At 59.9% G+C, this 18,754-nt stretch overlaps 3 protein-coding genes across 8 annotated transcripts; all 3 read right to left on the reverse strand.

The window, feature by feature from the left end:
- Positions 1 to 219: 219 nt before the first annotated feature.
- Positions 220 to 13,119, reverse strand: LOC114812122 (C5a anaphylatoxin chemotactic receptor 2-like). 4 transcript variants are annotated; one of them, XM_029065306.2, is made up of 3 exons: positions 6,937 to 7,509; positions 6,551 to 6,712; positions 220 to 1,514 (listed from the first exon to the last, which is right to left on the reverse strand). In XM_029065306.2, exon 3 carries the CDS (start codon positions 1,494 to 1,496, stop codon positions 462 to 464), a length of 1,035 nt encoding a protein of 344 aa, XP_028921139.1. In that variant the 5' UTR covers positions 1,497 to 1,514; positions 6,551 to 6,712; positions 6,937 to 7,509; the 3' UTR covers positions 220 to 461. The 4 variants fall into 4 exon arrangements, with proteins under 4 accessions (XP_028921139.1, XP_039768196.1, XP_039768195.1 ...); XM_039912262.1 differs by lacking the exons at positions 6,551 to 6,712; positions 6,937 to 7,509 and adding an exon at positions 12,989 to 13,119; XM_039912261.1 differs by lacking the exon at positions 6,551 to 6,712.
- Positions 7,938 to 12,232, reverse strand: C5AR1 (complement C5a receptor 1). 3 transcript variants are annotated; one of them, XM_039912264.1, is made up of 2 exons: positions 12,154 to 12,232; positions 7,938 to 9,561 (listed from the first exon to the last, which is right to left on the reverse strand). In XM_039912264.1, exon 2 carries the CDS (start codon positions 9,541 to 9,543, stop codon positions 8,500 to 8,502), a length of 1,044 nt encoding a protein of 347 aa, XP_039768198.1. In that variant the 5' UTR covers positions 9,544 to 9,561; positions 12,154 to 12,232; the 3' UTR covers positions 7,938 to 8,499. The 3 variants fall into 3 exon arrangements, with proteins under 3 accessions (XP_039768198.1, XP_039768199.1, XP_039768200.1); XM_039912265.1 differs by lacking the exon at positions 12,154 to 12,232 and adding an exon at positions 10,277 to 10,374; XM_039912266.1 differs by lacking the exon at positions 12,154 to 12,232 and adding an exon at positions 10,243 to 10,374.
- A 4,472-nt stretch (positions 13,120 to 17,591) lies between the features above and the next one.
- On the reverse strand, positions 17,592 to 18,405 carry INAFM1 (InaF motif containing 1). Its single transcript, XM_029064984.1, has one exon. The coding sequence runs from the start codon at positions 18,403 to 18,405 to the stop codon at positions 17,851 to 17,853; it is 555 nt and encodes a 184-aa protein (XP_028920817.1). The 3' UTR covers positions 17,592 to 17,850.
- Positions 18,406 to 18,754: the final 349 nt, after the last annotated feature.

Raw genomic sequence — 18,754 nt, forward strand, 5'->3', positions numbered from 1 at the left:
GCGATTATTGATTATTTTTGGTTATTGACAATAATGATTATTGTCATTATCATGTCCCTGTGCGACTTGTTTACCGGGGGAGAGGAACCCGGACCCATGCCTCGATTTCTCATTTTGTCCCCGGAGAAGCCCCCAGCTCCCAGGGTCGGTCTGCCTGGCGTAATCGAGGACCTGGAGCAATACGGGCGTCTTACCACAGACCGGACCTGAACCACTGAAGAAGACAGGAGCTGCCGTGTGTTTAATGTCTCAATACAGAGAAATCACTCCTCCTCTAAACCTGTTCCACTGGGCCCCTCTCCCCTCCCCACTTCTCCTCCGAGGTCGAGACCCGAATTTTCGGGAACCCGGTTCCCTCCCTACAGGACATAGGGCCAGTTCTGAGCCGCCAGCACCCCCAATCCCAGTTCCTTCCCCTCCTCTCCCAGGGGCTGGACTGAGTGGGAGTGGAGAAATTCTGCCTAGACCAGCTCCTCTGTGGTCTCCCTGTCACCAGTTGCCTTGCTGTCAGCCACCCCCACTGTCCCCCAACTTCCCTCATCCCCCAGCCCCCGGCGCAGGGCTGCACCCAGAGACTGGCGGAGCCGGCTCCGCCCAGCGCACAGGAATAGGATTGGGTTCACGCAGCTCTGGCTTAACGCCAGGCCCAAGGCCAGGGGCTCGGCCTGCAGGGCCCGATGCAGGAGGCTGGACTGTGGAGCCGCGGCCGCCACCACCAGCACCACCACGTGATAGGGACACCAGCACAGGAAGAAGCTGGCCACCACGACTACAACGAGGAGCAGTGGCCGGGGCATGGGACCACCCCGCAAACGCGCCAGCAGCACGCCGTGGCAGCCGCTGATGACGGCCAGTGGCACCAGGAAGCCGGTGGTGAAGCGTATGACCGTCACGGCTCCCTCAGCCTGGGCGTCCCCGCCGTAGTCCTGCACGCACTCGGTGCGCGGCGGGAACGCCTCCCGGTGGATGGTGCGGTAGACGAAGGACGGGGCGGTCAGCAGCAGGGCCAGCCCCCAGGAGGCCCCGCACACGGCCCAGGCCAGTCGCGGGCTCCGGTGGTTCTGGCACCAGACGGGGCGCAGCGCCAGGGCGCAGCGGTCGGCGCTGATGGCGGTCAGCAGCAGCACGCTGGCGAACATGTTGAGCAGAATCAGGGAGGGCAGCACGCGGCAGGCGAATTCCCCCAGCGGCCAGTCGCCGTCCCTCAGCAGGGGCACGGCCAGGAGGGGCAGCGACAGGCAGCACTGGAGGTCAGCCACCGACAGGTGCAGGAACCACACGGCGTTGACCGTCCGGCGCGCCTCGGCCCCGGTCACCCAGGCCACGGCCGCGTTGCCCGGCACTCCCACCAGGAAGACCAAGGCGTAGATGGTCAGCCCCACCACGTTCATCGCCGAGAGCGGCCTCTTAGGCTCGATGTCGTTCCAGTGAAAGTCATAGTCCAAGTCCACCGTAAAGGCGGTGACCGTCGGGTTTTCGAAGACAGTGGTCGCCATCGTCCCGGTGTCTGCTTCCTGCGAAGGAGTGAGGAGCACAGGGTCAGGAGGGGAGGCGGTGCTCGACACCCCCACCCACCCACCTGCGGACCCAGGCGTCCCCCCTTCCCCACCCCTGTGGAGCCTTCTCCCCGCCCTGTCCCTCCCTTCCTACAAGATAATCCGGTCCAACACAGTCCCTGTCCCACATGCAAACCCATGTGGGGTTCACAATCTAAATCCCTATTTTACAGATGAGGAACCCGAGACACAGAGAAATTAAGTGACTTGCCCAAGGTCACACAGCAGACAAGAGATGGAGCCAGAATTAGAACCCAGGTCCTTCCAACTTGAGGATGGGGAGGGGAAGGGGAAGAGGGAAGGAAGCAACGTGATCTTGTGGGGGAACGTGGACCTGGGAGGATATGGGTTCTAACCCCACTTTGACCACTTACCTGCTATGTTAAGCAAGTCACTTAACTTTTCTGTCCTATTTTCTCTTTTGTAAAATGGGGACTCACTCCCTGTTCTCCCTCCCCCTGAGACTGAAAGCCCCAGAATGCCCAGGAAACTTGAATTTGACTCAGTGCTTAGGTGAGGGCTTGACATCTAGTAAGCATTTAACTAATAATAATAATATTTCTGGTATTAATCTCTTACTGCATGCCAAGCATTGTACTAAGCATTGGGGTGGTTACAAGCATATCAAGTTGGACACTGTCCCCGTCCCACACAGGGCTCACAGTCTCAATCCCCATTTCACAGATGAGGAAACTGAAGCACAGGGAAGTGAATGACTTGCCCAAGGTCACACCGCAAAAATGTAGAGGAGCTGGGATTAGAATCCACAACCTTCTGACTTCCAGGCTCGTGCTCTAACCACTACATCAAGCTGCTTCCCCTATCGTTTGTATTCTACCAGCTTTTATACCTCGTTTTCCAATTTAGCCAAATCGAATGCTGTAGAACTTCAGAAATAGTGTTCAAATCACGTCCCCTACAGGCATTTCTAGCCGGGACAGCAGTTGCAAATTCTATCTCGATTACCTCCTTTGCAGTTTCACTCTTAACTGTTTGATTAGGGAGGTGCCTTTTGATTGAGGAAGGCAACCATTTGCTCGCGGGAGGCCACCCTTGGCTTTGCTCTTCCCCCCTCTCCCAGTCCCACAGGACCTATCCCTAGATCTGTCATTTTATTTAGTTGTACTGATGTCTGTCTCCTCTCATCTGGACTGTGAGCTCATTGTGGGCAGAGATTGCCACTCTTTATTGTTGTATTGTACTTTCCCAAGCGCTTAGTACAGTGCTCTGCACACAGTAAGCGCTTAATATTTATGACTGACTGACTGACTGACTGACTGAATGAATGCTTGAGGGAGATGCCCTATACAAATATCAAAATTAAATAATGATGGCATTTAAGCGCTTACTATGTGCAAAGCACTCTTCTAAGTGCTGGGGGGGGGATACAAGGTGATCAGGTTGTCCCACGTGGGGCTCTCAGTCTTAATCCCCATTTTACAGATGAGGGAACTGAGGCACAGAGAAGTGAAGTGACTTGCCCAAAGTCACACAGCTGGCAAGTGGCAGAGCTGGGATTAGAACCCATGACCTCTGACTCCCAAGCCCGGGCTCTTTCCACTGAGCCACGATTACTATTAGGGAGGTGATGGGGTGCTCTCCTACCTGCCCCCCAGTCAGTAGGGGTATTCCACAGGTGAGAATACATACATACACAAACACACCCACACCCACCCACACCCCTTTTCTCAATTTCTCCAGCAGGAAGGCAACCTCTCCACCTAATCCTGCCATGGCCTAGTGGATGGAGCACGGGCTTGGGAGTCAGAAGGTCATGGGTTCTAATCCCAGTTCTGCCATTTGTCTGTTGTGCGGCCTTGGGCAAGTGACTACTTCTCTGTGCCTCAGTTACCTCATCTGTAAAATGGGGGATGAGACTGTGAGCCCCACTTGGGACAGGGACTGTGTCCAACACAATCTGCTTGTCCGCCCCAGTGCTTATTACAGTGCCTGACACATAATAAGCACTTAACACACCACAGATATTATCAATTTCAAGTTTTTCCCTTTTCTATTTACTGTCACTTCTCCCAGTCAAGAGACACAGAGTCAGCGCTTAACAACTACCATAAAAATAAGAGAGATCAACGTGATTCCTCCAGAAGATTAGCAGCTATCAGTGTTAATCACTATACCCACGGGAGGGCTAACTGAAAAAAGGGTGGAGGAAGCCAGGATGTTAAAGGAGCCGGTTACAGTCAGGCTCCTCCCTTTGACAGCTCCATTCTCTGCAATATAAAGGGCAGCCTTCCCTTTAAGAGCTATTCATACCGGCCTGGGTTGCCGTAATAATAATAATTATGGTATTTATTACGTTTACTATGTGCCAAGCACTGTACTAAGCACTGGGGTGGAATACAGTGTCAGTGCTTAGAACAGTGATTGGCACATAGTAAGCGCTTAACAAATACCATCATTATTATACAAGCAAATGGACTTGGACACAGTCTTTGTCCCACGTGGGGCTCACAATCTCAATCCCCATTTTCAGATGAGGGAACAGAGGCCCGGAGAAGAGAAGTGACTTGCCTCGGGTCACACTGCAGACAAGTGGCAAAACCGGGATTAGAACCCATGACCTTTTGACTCCCTGGCCCGTGCTCCATCCACTAGGCCATGGCAGATTAGGTGGAGAGGTTGCCTTCCTGCTGGAGAAATTGAGTGGGGGGTTTGGAGGGGGGCGGTGTTTTTTTCACACTTTTTGGGTCAAAAGGGGGTGTAATTTAGGGAGTCCCCCTGGAGCCCTGGTCTTAAACCCTATGAGCCCCTCCATCAATCCGGGGGTTCCCTACATGGGGGAACAGGGGGAAGGTTTGGCTTCTTGCATCAATCCTACCCACCCCCTGCCCAGTCAGCCTGACCCACCCCCAACCTAACCAGCAGGTTCCCTGGAGAGTGAACGAGGGGTCAATCCTGCGTGGGGGTTCAGAAAGTCGAGAGGGGGTTCTGGCAGAAACCTTCGCTAGGAGCACTTGGATTTATACCCTTTATTCATCCCTCAGCCCCACTGCACTTCCGTCCATATCTGTAATTTCTTCATATTAATGGGAAGGGAATGTGTCTACTAACTTTTTTGTGTTCTACTCTCTTAAGCTTCTAGTACAGTGTTCTGCACACAGTAAGCACTCAATAAATGCCATTGATTGGTTGACCGGGGCAAGAGATATTGCTCAGCGAGATGCTGATTATTCATCCCCCCCACCCCCCGTCCTCCAGCCCACTGCACTTAAGCACATACCTGCAGTTTATTGATTGATATTAATGTCTGCCTCTCCTTCTAGACTGTAAGCTCGTTGTGGGCAGCCACAGCACTTATGTCCATATCTGTAATTTATTTATTGATATTAACGTCTGTCTCCCCTTCTAGACTGTAAACTCGTTATGGGCAGGGAATGTAGCTGTTATATTGATAGATGGTGCTCTCCCGAACGTTTAGTACAGTTCTCTGCAGACAGTAAGCGCTCGATAAATACGATCCATTCATTTGATCGTATTTATTAAGCATTTATTGAGTGCAGAGGACTGTACTAAGCGCTTGGGAAAGTACAATAGTAAAAAGTACGATTGACTGGCTGACTGAGGGAGGTCACCGCAGGGGAGAGCAGAGAGGGAGGGGGGGTTCCCAGGACGGAGCTTGGGTTTGCAGACAGACATTCCACGGGTTCTCTGGGGATGGACACGTTGGCACTCGGAGCGGAAGGAGGAGGACCAGTTGGCATGGACGGGGACGGGGGTGGCAGGGAGGCGGATCCCCGCCGAGGCCGGGGACAAAGGAAGACCATCTGGGGTCCTCTTTCTCTGCTCGGGGAGGAAGTGGGGGACAGCTCAATGCAGCGCTTAGTACAGTGCTTGGCACATAATGAGCGCTTAACAGATGCCATAATTATTATTAAATCCCAAGTCGTGCCCCCGACCCCCGTCCCACTCCCCCGCCCCCAACTCTGGCCAGCCTGACCGCTGGGCCGGACCCTTCAGCCTTCTCTCTGGGAACCCAGGATCCCAGCTCCCTAACCGGCCGGCGGCAGAGAACGCTTAGTCCAGTGTTCTGCACACAGTAAGGACTCAATACATGCGATTGAATGAATGAATGACTGAACTGGCCCGAGTCCCCTGCAACGCCCCCCTCCCCACGACTGTCCTCGGTGCTTGCCCCCTCCTCCCGGACTATTATGGCCATCAGTTCATGGAGATTGTGGGTTGGATCCAGTAGGGTCCGTGTTGCCCCGGTAACGCCGTCCGCAATAGAAATCGGTCGAAATGGTCGGGGGGTAGGGGGAGGGATGGGTGAAACAACAGGAAGGCTAGACCGGGAAAGAGGAAGTCGTCGGACATTGCGACAGCCCCCGCTTTTGCTGCCCCCCCAGTTTCCACCCACTCCCTCCCCACCCCCTTCCCTCCACCCCCCACCCCCGGCCCGACAGGGTCCGAGGGTCAGGGCACGGAGGGGTGGTGGCGATTCTGAGCGCCAGAGACACCATCCAGAGTTAGCGGGCCCAGAGCGCCCACCTTTCAGTCGCCCAAATCTGGGGTGTCACGGTGGGGAGAAGGAGGGCACCGTATTTCCCCACCTCTAAATTTAGCTTTATAGGAAACCTCTCCCTTCTTGTCTTTCCGCCCTCCCCTCTTGCCCCCCACCCCCCTTTCCTGCTCCCCCTGCCCTCTCCCCATCCCTCTCCTGGGTCCCACCCAGACCTCAAGCGCCCACCTGCTAGGACGTTGAAGGGGCACCGCGGTTTCGCCAGGCTCGAGGCTGGGTATCTTTAGGGGGAGGGAAGCGGTCGTCCGGGCCCCTTCCGGGGAGATTCCAGCCCGGGCACCCCCGGGGCTCTGAAACTGCCCTAGGCCCCAAGGGGCAGGCGGCCCCGGTAGACCAGCCCGCCCATCTCGCGGTCCCGAGAGCCGGTGGGGCTGGTGGAGGAGAGGGGAAGGGAGGGGAGGGGAGGGAAGGGGAGGGGAGGGGAGGGGAGGGAAGGGGAGGGGAGGGGAGGGGGTACCTGCCTGTCCTCCTGAGAGATGTTTTCGACCGGCCGGCCCCGGGACAGCAGCAACGGACACGTTAAAGTGTCCGGAGAAGAGGGAAATCTCCCCCGGCTGGGTGACCTGCCCGGCCCGGGGAGCGGCTAGGTAGCTATTACTCACGAATTCCACATCCACCCCTGTGAGTCGGAGCCAGAGCAGAGTCAATTTCGGATCTCTGACTGCTGCGCCAGAGGTCGGGTGTCCTGACTCCCCGCCTCCCTCCCCCTGACCCTTCCACACTCCCTTCTTAGGCCTCCGCCCAACTGCTCCTTCCGAATTTCTCACCTAGAGGGTCCTGGACCCCCCTTCCCTATCCCCTCGCCTCTCCCCCCACCTCCCCCCTCCCCGCGACCCCAGATACCTCCATCTCCCCCTTCCGAGAGACTCGGGAGCTGGGACCAGAGGAACCGAGCTGCCCTGCAGCAGGAGGGATGGAGGGTTAGACCACAGGGAGGACTTCCTGGCTCTTTCGGAAGAGGGAGACGCTGGAACGGGAGGAAGCGGGAAGGGAGAAAATCTCTCAGCAGAGGGTAGTTGTCTGGGAGTCCAACTCGAACCGGCTTCTCAGTCGACCCCCATCTGACTCCTGCAGGTCCAGGCAGGCGGGGTAAGGGGTGAGGGGGAGCCGGGGAGGCCGAGTTGGAGGCACCTGAGGCCGGTTGGCCGGCAGGAGCCGTTGTGAGGAGAGGGAGATGAGGAGGGCGAGGCCCAGTCCGAGGGGAAAGGCGGGCGGGCTGGAGGAAGGGGGAGGTGTTCACGCTTATCATTTGCCTCATTATGCCAACTCCCTAAGACTTTGCTCTGGCCCTCACCTCTTCACCCCTCAAATGGGCAAAGAGGGGCGGATGGGGGCGAGGGACAAGGCGAAGGCCAGAGCAGGGAAAAGGGCAGCCCTGTGGCCACTGGAAACGGGCTGGGCTTTGGACCCTCTGCCTCCTCCTCTGGTGTGTCCTCGTCTCCTTGCTTAGCGCCCCCCCCCCCCCCCCCGGCTCAGGCCCAGGGGGGTAGGGGGTACGGGCCTGGAAGGGGAGGGGGTTGTTCCTGTTGGATGAACTGATTGGCGACGCCACCGGGGGGGCAAGGGCACTCGGAAGGGAGGGGGAGGGGACCACGGCCAACTGTCCCTTCCTCTTTCCGGCCCAGTCCGGCCTCAGTTCCTGGCTGAGTGCTGACACAGCACAAATGTTTTTGGATTTCGGCCTCTCTGCCCCACCCGCGGGGCCCAGTCCGGCTCAGGGAGGGGAAGCAGCTCCAGAAACCCCTCCTCTCCCACCCCACCCTGGACCCTCGGCCCAAACGGGAGCCAGATGGCCGTTAGCCCCGCCAGGAGGGAGCCGAGGCAAAGACGCCGGGCGCCACCGATCTCATGTCTCCGATTTTAATGAAAGAGTGAAAACGCCCTCCCCCCTTGCATTTTTCCCCCCACAGCCCGGCCTTTCCCCTCCCGAAATGAACCGGCCTCCAGGGGACGAGAAATCGGAAATTAAGGACCAAAGAGGGGCTGGAAGGATTAGGCGGAAGAGGGGCTCCAGCGGGGCACGAGATGAGGGTCGACGGGGGGGATGGAGACGGGAGAGGGGAGGGAAACGAGGACCAGAGAGGTGTGGTGGGCGTCGAGGAGGGCGATGGCGGAAGGGCAGGTGGCAACTGGGAGAGGCCGAGGATCCAAGGGGGATGGTGAAGGGAGGAGAAGGCCGGTGAGGCTTTGGAGGCCGGGGGAGGGGGGCGTCTGAAGGAGATGGACAGAAACTGGAGTGGGAGGAGAAACTGGGCCGTTACAACCGGGATGGAATCACGCGAGTGACCTGTAGATCCCAGGGCCCGGAGCGGCCCGCTTCTCCGCCTGTCCCACCGCACCCTCTCGGGGGCAGAGGTCGAGGGCGGGGAGGAGCAAAGAGTCCCCGGGAGTGGACGGGCGAGCCCCTCACAGGCCCACGCTCTTCTCGTCCACCGTGGAGCGCGTGATGGACTTGCTGTCACGTCCCACGGAGTCCTCGGCCAGGGCTCGCCAGAGCACCGAGCGCAGGGAGCGGCGGAAGCGGTGTTGGAAGCCCCGGCCGGCCACCACGTAGATGACCGGGTTGAGGCAGCTGTTGATGTAGGCGATGGACACGGTGAGGCTGTCGACCGCCAAGGCCCGCTCGTGCAGCTCCGACAACGGCTTCGTGCTGGCCAGCAGCAGTCCGTTGACCTGGTAGGGGCACCAGCAGAGGAAGAAGCCGACCACCACGGCCACGACCACCTTGACCGTCTTGGGGGAGCGCGTGGCCCGGCGACCCCAGACCCTCACCAGCAGCACCCCGTAGCAGCTGCTGATGACGGCCAGGGGCACCAGGAAGCCGGCGGTGAAGCGCACGGCCGCCACGGCGTTCTCGGTCCCGGTGTTCCCGCCATAGTCCTGCACGCACTCGGTGCGCGACGGGTAGTACTCCACGTGGATGGTGCGGTAGATGAAGGACGGGACGGTCAGCAACAGGGCCAAGACCCAAGAGGCCCCGCACACGGCCCAGGCCATTCGCGAGCTCCGGTGGTTCTGGCACCAGACGGGGCGCAGCGCCAGGGCGCAACGGTCGGCGCTGATGGCGGTCAGCAGCAGCACGCTGGCGAACATGTTGAGCAGGATCAGGGAGGGCACCAAGCGGCAGGCGAAGTCCCCCAGCGGCCAGTCGCCGTCCCTCAGCAGGGGCACGGCCACGAGGGGCAGGGACAGGCAGCACAGGAGGTCAGCCACCGACAGGTGCAGGAACCACACGGCGTTGACCGTCCGGCGCGCCTCGGCCCCGGTCACCCAGGCCACGGCCGCGTTGCCCGGCACTCCCACCAGGAAGACCAAGGCGTAGATGGTCAGCCCCACCACGTTAATCGCCGAGAGCGACCTCGTAGGCTCGAGGTCGTTCCAGTGAAAGTCATAGTCCAAGTCCACCGTAAAGGCGGTGACCGTCGGGTTTTCGAAGACACTGGTCGCCATCGTCCCGGTGTCTGCTTCCTGCGAAGGGGCGAGGGGCGCGGGGTCAGGGAGGGAGGTGGCCACGCCCCACGCGCACACACACACACACACACACACACACACACACCGCCCGCGGGACCCAGGCGTCCCCGTTCCCCGCCCCCTCGGAGCTTTCTCCCCGCCCCGTCTCTCCCTCCCGGGGCATCCGCTGAGGCCGCAGAGACGGAAGGTCCCGAACAGGGTGGGGTGAGAGGATGGGTGGCGTGACCCTTCCCACTGGCAAGGGCGTCTCGGGTGGCGGCCGCTCTCTCCGGGCCGGCTGCCGCGCCCTCGCCCACGGGCCTTGGCTGGCCTAGGGGGTTCGGCCCGGGGCGACGGGGAACGCCCCAGCCCCGACCCCGGGGGGATTCCCGTCCCCCCGCGCTGCCCGGGGCCTTCCCTGGTAGTAGTGGGGCCGGTGGTCCGGGGCGGCCCAGCGTCCTGACTGTGGATCGTTGATGGCGACCCTCTATCTCCGCCCTGCGCCCGCCTCCTCCCTTCCCCGGCCTGGGGCCTCCCCCCTTTCCCGGGAGCCCGGTCGAGTGACAAACCTCCTCTCACTCAGGCTCCGGAGCCCTGAAAACGTCTTCCCTTCCCCCCCCCCCCCCACCCCGCCATTAGGAACTCATCGGGTCCCACAGTTTCAGCAACCCCCTTGATGCAGCTGACTCCCAAGTCTACCTCTCCAGCCGCCACCTCGCCCTCGCTGTCCCACCTCGCTCCTTCTCCTGCCTCCAGGCCATTTCCACCCCAGGGATCTCGGAGTCAACAAGTCCGAAGCCCGACTCTTCGACTTCCCCTCCGCCCCCCAACTTCTTCCTCTGCTTTAACTTCCTCGTCTCCGTCGACACTCCCTCCACCCTCCCTAGGACCTAAGCCCCCGATCTGGACATCCTCCTTGCCTCCTCATTCTCATTCCGCTCTCGCATCCAATTTTCAGAGCGCGTTTGGACTATTGTCCCGGCCTCCATGGCTGGCCTCCCTGCCTCCGGCCTCTCCCCCCCATTCAGTCCATACAGTGCTGACCGCATCGTCTTTCTGAAACGTTGCTCGGCACAAGTCTCCCCTCTCCTCGGTCCTTGCAACGGTCGCCCCACCCCGCCCGCATCCAGCACGGACTCCTTCCCGTCGAGCTCAAGGTTCTCCGCCAGCTCGGTCCACCCTCCCAGAGCTTGGGTATTTACCCATATTCCGTGACTCTACGCCTGCCTCCCCCATTCTCTCCTTGTGGGCTGGGGATTCATTCAACTCATTCGATATGGAGCGCTTGCTGTGTGCAGAGCACTGTACAGGGGATGGAGTCTCCTGCTTCTGCTCCCTCGTCCAGTACACTGTGTTCAATAGGCACTCATTAAATACAATTACGACTACCTCTACGACTGCCGCTACCGCCGCTCCTAGCTCTCCGCCCCAAGTAGGCTCCCGTTACAGCACACTCTGCACACACGAGGCATCTAGTTCAGTGTTCTCCTCATTGTGAACTGAGGAATGGATGAACGAATGAATGGTCCTAAACTTCTTTCCTTTTCCTGCCCGAACCCTTCCCCGACATCACTCGACTCAATCATTCGTATTTATTGAGCGCACGCAAAGGATGACCACTTCTTTGAAAGAGGCCACACCCACGCCTCTCCCCTCCTTCGAAATCCTTTTCCCCACCCTCTCCTCCAAGCAGCTTTTCCCACTGAAGCCCCAGCAAGTCCCCTCCTCACCCGGCCGGTGAGGGTCTGGGGTCGCCGGGTCACGCGCCCCCCTAAGACATCAAGGTGGTGGTGACCGGGGTGGTCGTCTTCTTCCTCTGCTGGTGCCCCTACCAGGTCACATAGCTTAGCTTCCTCTCCCACCCCCAAACTGGCAGCCCCTCGAGGCCAGCGGCCTTCCCTCCCTCTGCCTCTGGGTCGGAGGGAACACGGCTTGCCAGCTGCCCCTGCTGCTTCTGAAAGATAAACCCTTTGTCTGAAATGGCCCTCACCAGACCCCGCCGGCTGGCTTCCTTTTTAAATCAAACAAAGCATCGAACCGGGGCCACCTAAGTCTCTCCTGCCGTCCTGTCCCTCGGGATTGGGAGCTGTCCAAGGCCTCTGCGCCTCTCCCAGCCGAGGACTACGGACGCCTGCCACCCCATCTCCCCTTTTCCTCTGCCTCGAGGGATGGTGAACGGCTTGGGATCCGCGGGGGGAAAGTCTTGAACTCCGCCCTCCTCTCCCCTTCCTCCCCAAAGTTTGGTCATCAAGTAGCCTTCCTCTTACTTGATCGGGCTTCTCCCCATCTTGGTCATCCAGGGGCACACGGAAGGGGAAGCCCCACATGGGACAGGGACTGTGTCCAACCCGATGTGCCGGTATCCACCCCAGCGCTTAGTACCGTGACTGGCACCCAGTAAGCGCTTATAGATACCATAAAGATTATTAAGAGTCGGCCAGCGAGATTTCTCGCGCAGGTGGGATGGGACAGGGATGTCTGGAGGGGGTGAAGGGTGGGACGGGGAATGGGGTACAGGGGATGGACCCACCAGGGGAGATTTCCCAGGGTAGAGAGGAGCCTCTCCCCCCCACCCCCGGCCGCCCCGGCCTCGTCCCCGGACACACTCACCCCACGCGCGGCCTCCTACCCGCGAGCTGTGGCAATATACCAGTCGGCTTCCCAAATCCCCGGCCCGGCCTCTCCCTGCGGCTTTTAAGGCCGGATGGGGGAGGAAGTTGCTGCCCTCAGCAGCACCAGGCGGGGGAGACTGCCTGGGGTTGGGGGTGGGGGGTCAGGGGGGGGAATCCCCAGCTTCCGGCCCCTTCCCGGGCCGGGGACGTTGACGGGGGACGATGGCAGGGATCAGAGCTTCCCTTCTCGGGTTGGGGAGGGTAGAGGAGTTGGGGGCCCAGCCCGGGGTGATGGAGGGGGCAGTTTAAACAAGAAATGAGTCACGCAAATGAGATACGAAGTCCATACAAATGAACCTCATCTCTCCAACTTGCGGGATCCAAGTCGATGGAGAAAACCAGGGCGTGGAGGGAGGGTCCAGGCTGCCCTCCCTCAGCTCCCCCCATCCGAGCCCACCGTGACAGAAGGGATGGGGGGTCTCCGGCCTTGCAGCCCCCCCCCCTCACCCTCGGGATTCCGGAGGAGGAGGAGGAAGAGGGATGGGAGGGGGCCGAGGGAACCGTCCTGTACATGGTACCCTTCCCATCACCCCATATCACCAGCTTCCCTAGAGTTTTCCCCCAGCTCCTCGGGGGATCTCCTTCCCTCCCTCCCTCTCCCCCCTGTCCGTCCCCCGCCCCCCCTCCCCCCGGATTTCCGAGTGAGGTAACCCGGCCCCGCCCTGGGCATTTATGAAAGCGTCCAGGCGGGGTGTGGGGCAAGGAGTGGGGGTTGGCTGCGGGGGCCACAGGAGCGAGAGGATGTCCCCCTGAGAACCAGGTTCGGATCCTACCTGGAGCGGAGGGCCGAGGGGAGGATGGTGAGAGAGGCCAGCGGGAACTAGGGTGGTCTTTTCCTGCAGCGGCTCAGACGCCCTCCCTCATCCGCTGGAACCATCCCATCTCATCCATCGAATCGATCGATCGATCGATCGAGTTTAATCAGGACAAAGAGACCCCCCTCCCCACCCCCACCCCCAGGGTGCGCACCCCAGAGAGATCTCGAGGATCTGAGATTGCTCCACCCGGCCTCCGCGGTTTGGCCTCCGCTTGATCTCAGTCGTTAATCGTTACGTCAACCCCCGTCTTTCTCCAGAACCTACTCCTCCCCCTCACCAAGCTGGCCCTTGTTCCGGCTGTCTACCCACCATCCCTCTTACTGCAGCGCCGACTGTTCAGCCCAGAGGCAGGTACTTCTCCGTGCCCAGCTGCAGTCAGAGCCCAGACTTCCTCCCGCCACGCTCCAGAACCCCCAGACTATCGGTCTCACTCCATCGGATTTGCTGGCTCCACGCCCTCCCCACTCTCCCCAGGGTGTGGGGGGGGCCTGGCCCAGTCTGCCCTGATGCCAGCCTAGGGGGCCCTGCCCGGACTCGAAGCTGCCACCAGGTCCTCTAATCCCTAGCAGGAGGGCCAGTGGAAAGAGCCCGGGCTTGGGAGTCAGAGGTCATTGGTTCTAATCCCGGCTCTGCCACTTGTCAGCTGTGTGACCTTGGGCAAATCACTTAACTTCTCTGTAACTCAGTTCTCTCATCTGTAAAATGGAGATGAAGACTGTGAGCCCTACGTGGGACAACCTGATGAGCTTGTATCTACCCCAGCGCTGAGAACAGTGCTTGGCACATCGTAAGCGCCTAACAAATACCAACATTATTTTTATTAAGTGAGGGGATGCGGCCGGGGCAGTTCTTCCCACCCCCTCATCTCAGGCCCCCTTGCTCGCTGCCCATGGCAGGACTTGGAGTTTGGGGCAGCATACTGGCTGCGGGATTGGCTGAGACCTCCCCAACTCCCGACCCCGTTTTCGGTCCTGCCTCTGCCGGGTGGAGGATTTTGTGGTTCATATTAGTCCCTTATCGCTTTTCACAGCTGACTATACATTTTCTCACCCACAAGGCGGGCCCCAAGCAGGACTCCCAGGCTACAGCCCCCTCCTCCTCGCTTCCTGGTCAGAACTGTGCCCCTGACACCCGGCCCCAAAACACACACAGACACACACACATACACATACTCTCTCTCTCTCTCTCTCTCTCTCTCTCTCTCTCTTCTGGATCAGAGGACATGGATCCTAATCCCTGTTCCGCCACTTGCCTGATGTGTGAACTTGGGCAAGTTACTACCTTGCATATGTATGTAATTATAATAATAATAATGCTGCCATTTGTTAAGCGCTTACTATATGCCAGGCACTGTACTAAGCGCTGGGAAGGATACAAGCAAATCAGGTTGGACACAGTCCCTGTCCCACGTGGGGCTCACAGTCTCAATCCCCATTTTATGGATGAGGAAACTGAGGCTCGGAGGAGTGAAGTGACTTGCCCAAGGTCACACAGCAGACAAATGGCAGAGCCGGGATTAGAACGCTGGTCCTCTGATGCCCAGGCCTGTGCTCCTTCCAGTAGACCATGCATTAGAACAGTGCTTTGCATACGGTAAGCACTCAATTAATACGTTTGATTGAATGAATGAATGACTAACTTCTCTGCGCCTCAGTTATCTTATCTGTAAAATGGTGATTGAGACAGTAAACCCCACATGGGACCAGAACTGTGCCCAACTCGATTTCCTCGCATCCACCCCAGCGCTTCCTACAGTGCCTGGCACATTGTAAGGGCTTAACAAATACCATTATTATTATTATTATTACTACCTATTCTTCCTTCTACTTATACTGTGAGTCCCATGCGGGGCTTGTTGAAATTGCATCTATCCCAGTTCTTGGCACATAATAAGAGCTTAATATATACCAAAATCATAATAACAATAAGCATTATTTTCTAGACTTGTAAGCTCGTTGTGGGCTGGGAACCTGTCTACCCAATCTTTTGTATTATAATAATAATAAGTAATAATAAGAAGAATTGTGGTGTTTGTTAAGCACTTACTATGTACTATGGACACAGCATGGTGGAGTGGATAATAACAATAATAATAATAATAATAATGTTGGTATTTGTTAAGCGCTTACTATGTGCAGAGCACTGTTCTAAGCGCTGGGGTAGATACAGGGTATTCAGGTTGTCCCATGTGAGTAGAGCATGGGTTTAGGAGTCAGCAGGTCATCGGTTCTAATCCCGGATCCCCAAACTTGTCTGCTGTGTGGCCCTGGGCAAGTCATTTAACTTCTCTGTGCCTCCGTTACCTCATCTGTAAAACGGGGATTGAAACCATGAGCCCCATGCGGGACAGGGACTGGGTCCAACCCGATTTGTTTTTATCCACCCCAGCGCCTGGTATAGTGCTTGGCACATAGTAAATGCTTAACAAACACCCCAATTATTATTATGTGTCAAGCACTGTTCTAAATGCTCGGGTAGATACAAGATAATTGGTTTGGAAGCAGTCTCTGTCCCACACAGTGCTCACCGTCTTAATCCCCATTTTACAGATGAGGAAACTGAGACTCGGAGAAGTGAAGTGACTTGCCCAAGGTCACACAGCAGACTGGGATTAGAACCCTGGTTCTCTGATGCCCAGGCCCGTGCTCTTTCCAGTAGACCATGCTGTTTCCCAAGCGCTTAGTGTAGTGCTCTGCACAGAAGAAGAGCTCAATGATTACCACTGCTTGACTGAGAATAATCGATGTCCCAATTATTATTATTATTATTATTATCATCATTATATACATATACAAATTAGTGACTTGCTCAAGTTCACACATCAGAAAGGTGGCGGAACAGGGATTAGGTGGTTTAGTAGAAAGAGCACGGGCTTGGGAGTCAGAGGATGTGGGTTCTAATCCCAGCTCCGCCGCTCATCTGCTGTGCGGCCTCGGGCAAGCCACTTGACTTCTCTGTGCCTCAGTTCCCTCATCTGTAAAAGGGGGATTAAGACAGTGAGCCCCCAGGGGACAGCCTGATTACCTTGTATCTACCCCAGCGCTTAGAACATTGCTTGGCACATAGCAAGAAGTAACGTGGCTTAGTGGAAAGAGCACAGGCTTGAGAATCAGTGGTCGTGGGTTCTAATCCCGACTCTGCCACTTGTCTGCTATGTGACTTTGGGCAAGTCACTTGACTGCTCTGTGCCTCAGTTCCCTCATCTGTAAAAGGGGGATTAAGACGGTGAGCCCCGCAGGGGACAACCTGACTAGCTTGCATTTACCTTAGCGCTTAGAACAGTGCATAGTAAGGGCTTAACAAATGCCATCATCCTCATCATTATCATTATTATTATTATAACAGCCGCTTAGGGTCTTCTCCCAAGCGCTTAGGACAGGGCTCCGCACACAGCGGGGGCTCGATCAACAGCGATAGAGAAGCAGCGGGGCTCAGTGGAAAGAGCCCGGGCTTGGGAGTCAGAGGTCATGGGTTCGAATCTCAGCTCCGCCACTTGTCAACCGCGTGACTGTAGGCAAGTCACTTCACTTCTCTGGGCCTTGGTTCCCTCATCTGTCAAATGGGGATGAAGACTGGGAGCCTCACGTGGGACAACCAACCTCATGTCCCTGTATCTCCCCCAGCGCTTAGAACAGTGCTCGGCACACAGTAAGCGCTTAACAAATACCGACATTATTATTATTATTATTAGAAGTACCGTAATTTTTTTACCGTCTCCCACTCCGCCTCTGGGCCTCGGGCTCAATGGAAGTGCGGGGGTGCGGGCACGAGAGGGCGGCCCGAGGCCGGCGCTGCCCGCTGCGTGAATTCCCAGTGTGGAATTGGGATGGTCCCGCAGAGGAGCCGGGGCGGGGGGGGGGGACGGGGACAGGGGCAGAGCTGCGGGACGCCCCGGGGACACCGCGGGATGCCCACCGACCCGCTGCTCCCCGGCCCCGCGGGAGGCGGCCGGGCTCGGAGGCGGGGGCCTGCACCCCCTGACCCGTCCAGTGTCGTCGTCGTCCCCCCCAAACACGCACCCCGAGTTGACCCCCCGCCCTGGGTCGACGCGGGCCGGAGGAGACACGCACACCACTCCGCATCAGGCTCCATTTATTGCGATTGACGCCCGGCGGGGGAGGGAGCGCAGGAGGGGCGGCGCTCCCCATTTAGCCACGAAAACGGAAGGTCGGGGGAGGGGGAGGGGAGGCCCAGCTGACCCCCCCCTCCCCGCGTGGGGAAGGGGAAGGGCCGCGGCCTGGGATCACAAGGAGGATGGGGAGGTCGTGGGCGGGGAAGGAGGCCCAGATGACCCCCCGGGTGGGGAAGGGGAAGGGCCGCGGCCTGGGATCAGAAGGGGGATGGGGAGGTCGTGGGGAGAGGGGAAAGGGCCGGGGTCTCTCCCCGGAGCTAGGCCGGGGGTCCCCCCCGGGGAGCCGGGGCTGCCGGCCGAAGGAAGCGAGGCGGAAGGCCGGACGGGTTGGCTCCCGGACACCTCGGCGTGGGGCGCGGTGGGGCATCCGGGCCCGGCGGGGGAGCCGTGGGGGGCATCCGGGCCAGGGGGCGCGGGGGGGGGGGGGGAAACGCAATGTCGGGGGCAGAGCGGCAGCCGGTCCCGGGGGAGGGAGCTCAATCTCGGAGGAGGGGGTAGAAGGGCGGCCAACCCCGGGACGCCCGGGCCCGAGGGGGGCCGGTCTCCATTCCCCCGGGGTCACAGAGGGGGAACGCAGAGACGGGGGATGGGGGCACCCGGGGGGGGAGGGGAGGGGGTGCGGAGGAGGGGCGTCCAGTCCCGAGGAGACGCGGGGGCGGCCCCCCCCATCGCGGGTGGGGGGATGTCACAAGGTCCCTCGGTCCCGGGGGCGCAGCGCGGGGCCCCTCACTCCTGGACCTCGCAGGCCGCGGCCGGACGCTCTTCTCCCGCCGCTGCGGTTCCTCCCCGGGTCGGGGTCGGGGTCGGGGTCGGGGTCGGGGTCGGGGTGCGAGTCCGGGCCCGCGCCGGGGTCCGGGCCGGTCCCGGGCCCGGCGCAGCGTGCGTCGCAGGGTCCGGCGGCGCCGAGCGGGCCCGGGCCGGCGGGGGACGGGGCGGGGGACGGGGCGGGGGGTCTGGGCTCCCAGACGAAGCCGTAGTAGATGACCAGCAGGACGGCCGCCAGCGACACGCAGAGGAAATAGGCGCAGACCGTGGCGACGCGGACCCAGCGCTGGTGCTGCCGGGCGCTGAGCAGCAGGCGGGCCCGGCTCCGGCTCCGCTCCCCGGCGTAGCTGGGCGGCTCCAGCCCCGACCCCGACCCCGACCCCGACCCGGACCCGGACCCCGACCCCGACCTGGACCCCGACCCCGATCCGGACCCCGATCCGGACCCCGATCCGGACCCTTCCCGCGGCTTCATGCCGCCGGAGACGCCGGCCGGGGACGGGGAGGGGAGGGAGGGAGGGAGGGGAGGGGAGGGGAGGGGAGGGGCGGGGGTCGCCGCGGCGGGCTCCTTCGGCTCCCGGCGCCTCGCCGCCCGGCCCGGCCCGGCCCGGCCCGGCCCCTCTCCCCGGCCGGCTCCGCCCCCTCCCCAGCCCGCTCGGGGAGGGGGAAGGGAGAGCCGACGGGGGCGGGGAGCCGCGGGAGTCGGGGCCCAGCCTCGCCGCCTTCCCGCGGACCCCAAGCTCTGGGCCGCTCGGGGGGCTCCGGGGGCCCGGGCTCCGGACCCTGCACCTCCACTTGCCTCCATCCGGCCCCAGCCCCACCGT

This window comes from Ornithorhynchus anatinus, chromosome 5 (genome assembly GCF_004115215.2).
Source record: "Ornithorhynchus anatinus isolate Pmale09 chromosome 5, mOrnAna1.pri.v4, whole genome shotgun sequence".
NCBI classification, from domain to species: Eukaryota; Metazoa; Chordata; class Mammalia; order Monotremata; family Ornithorhynchidae; genus Ornithorhynchus; species Ornithorhynchus anatinus.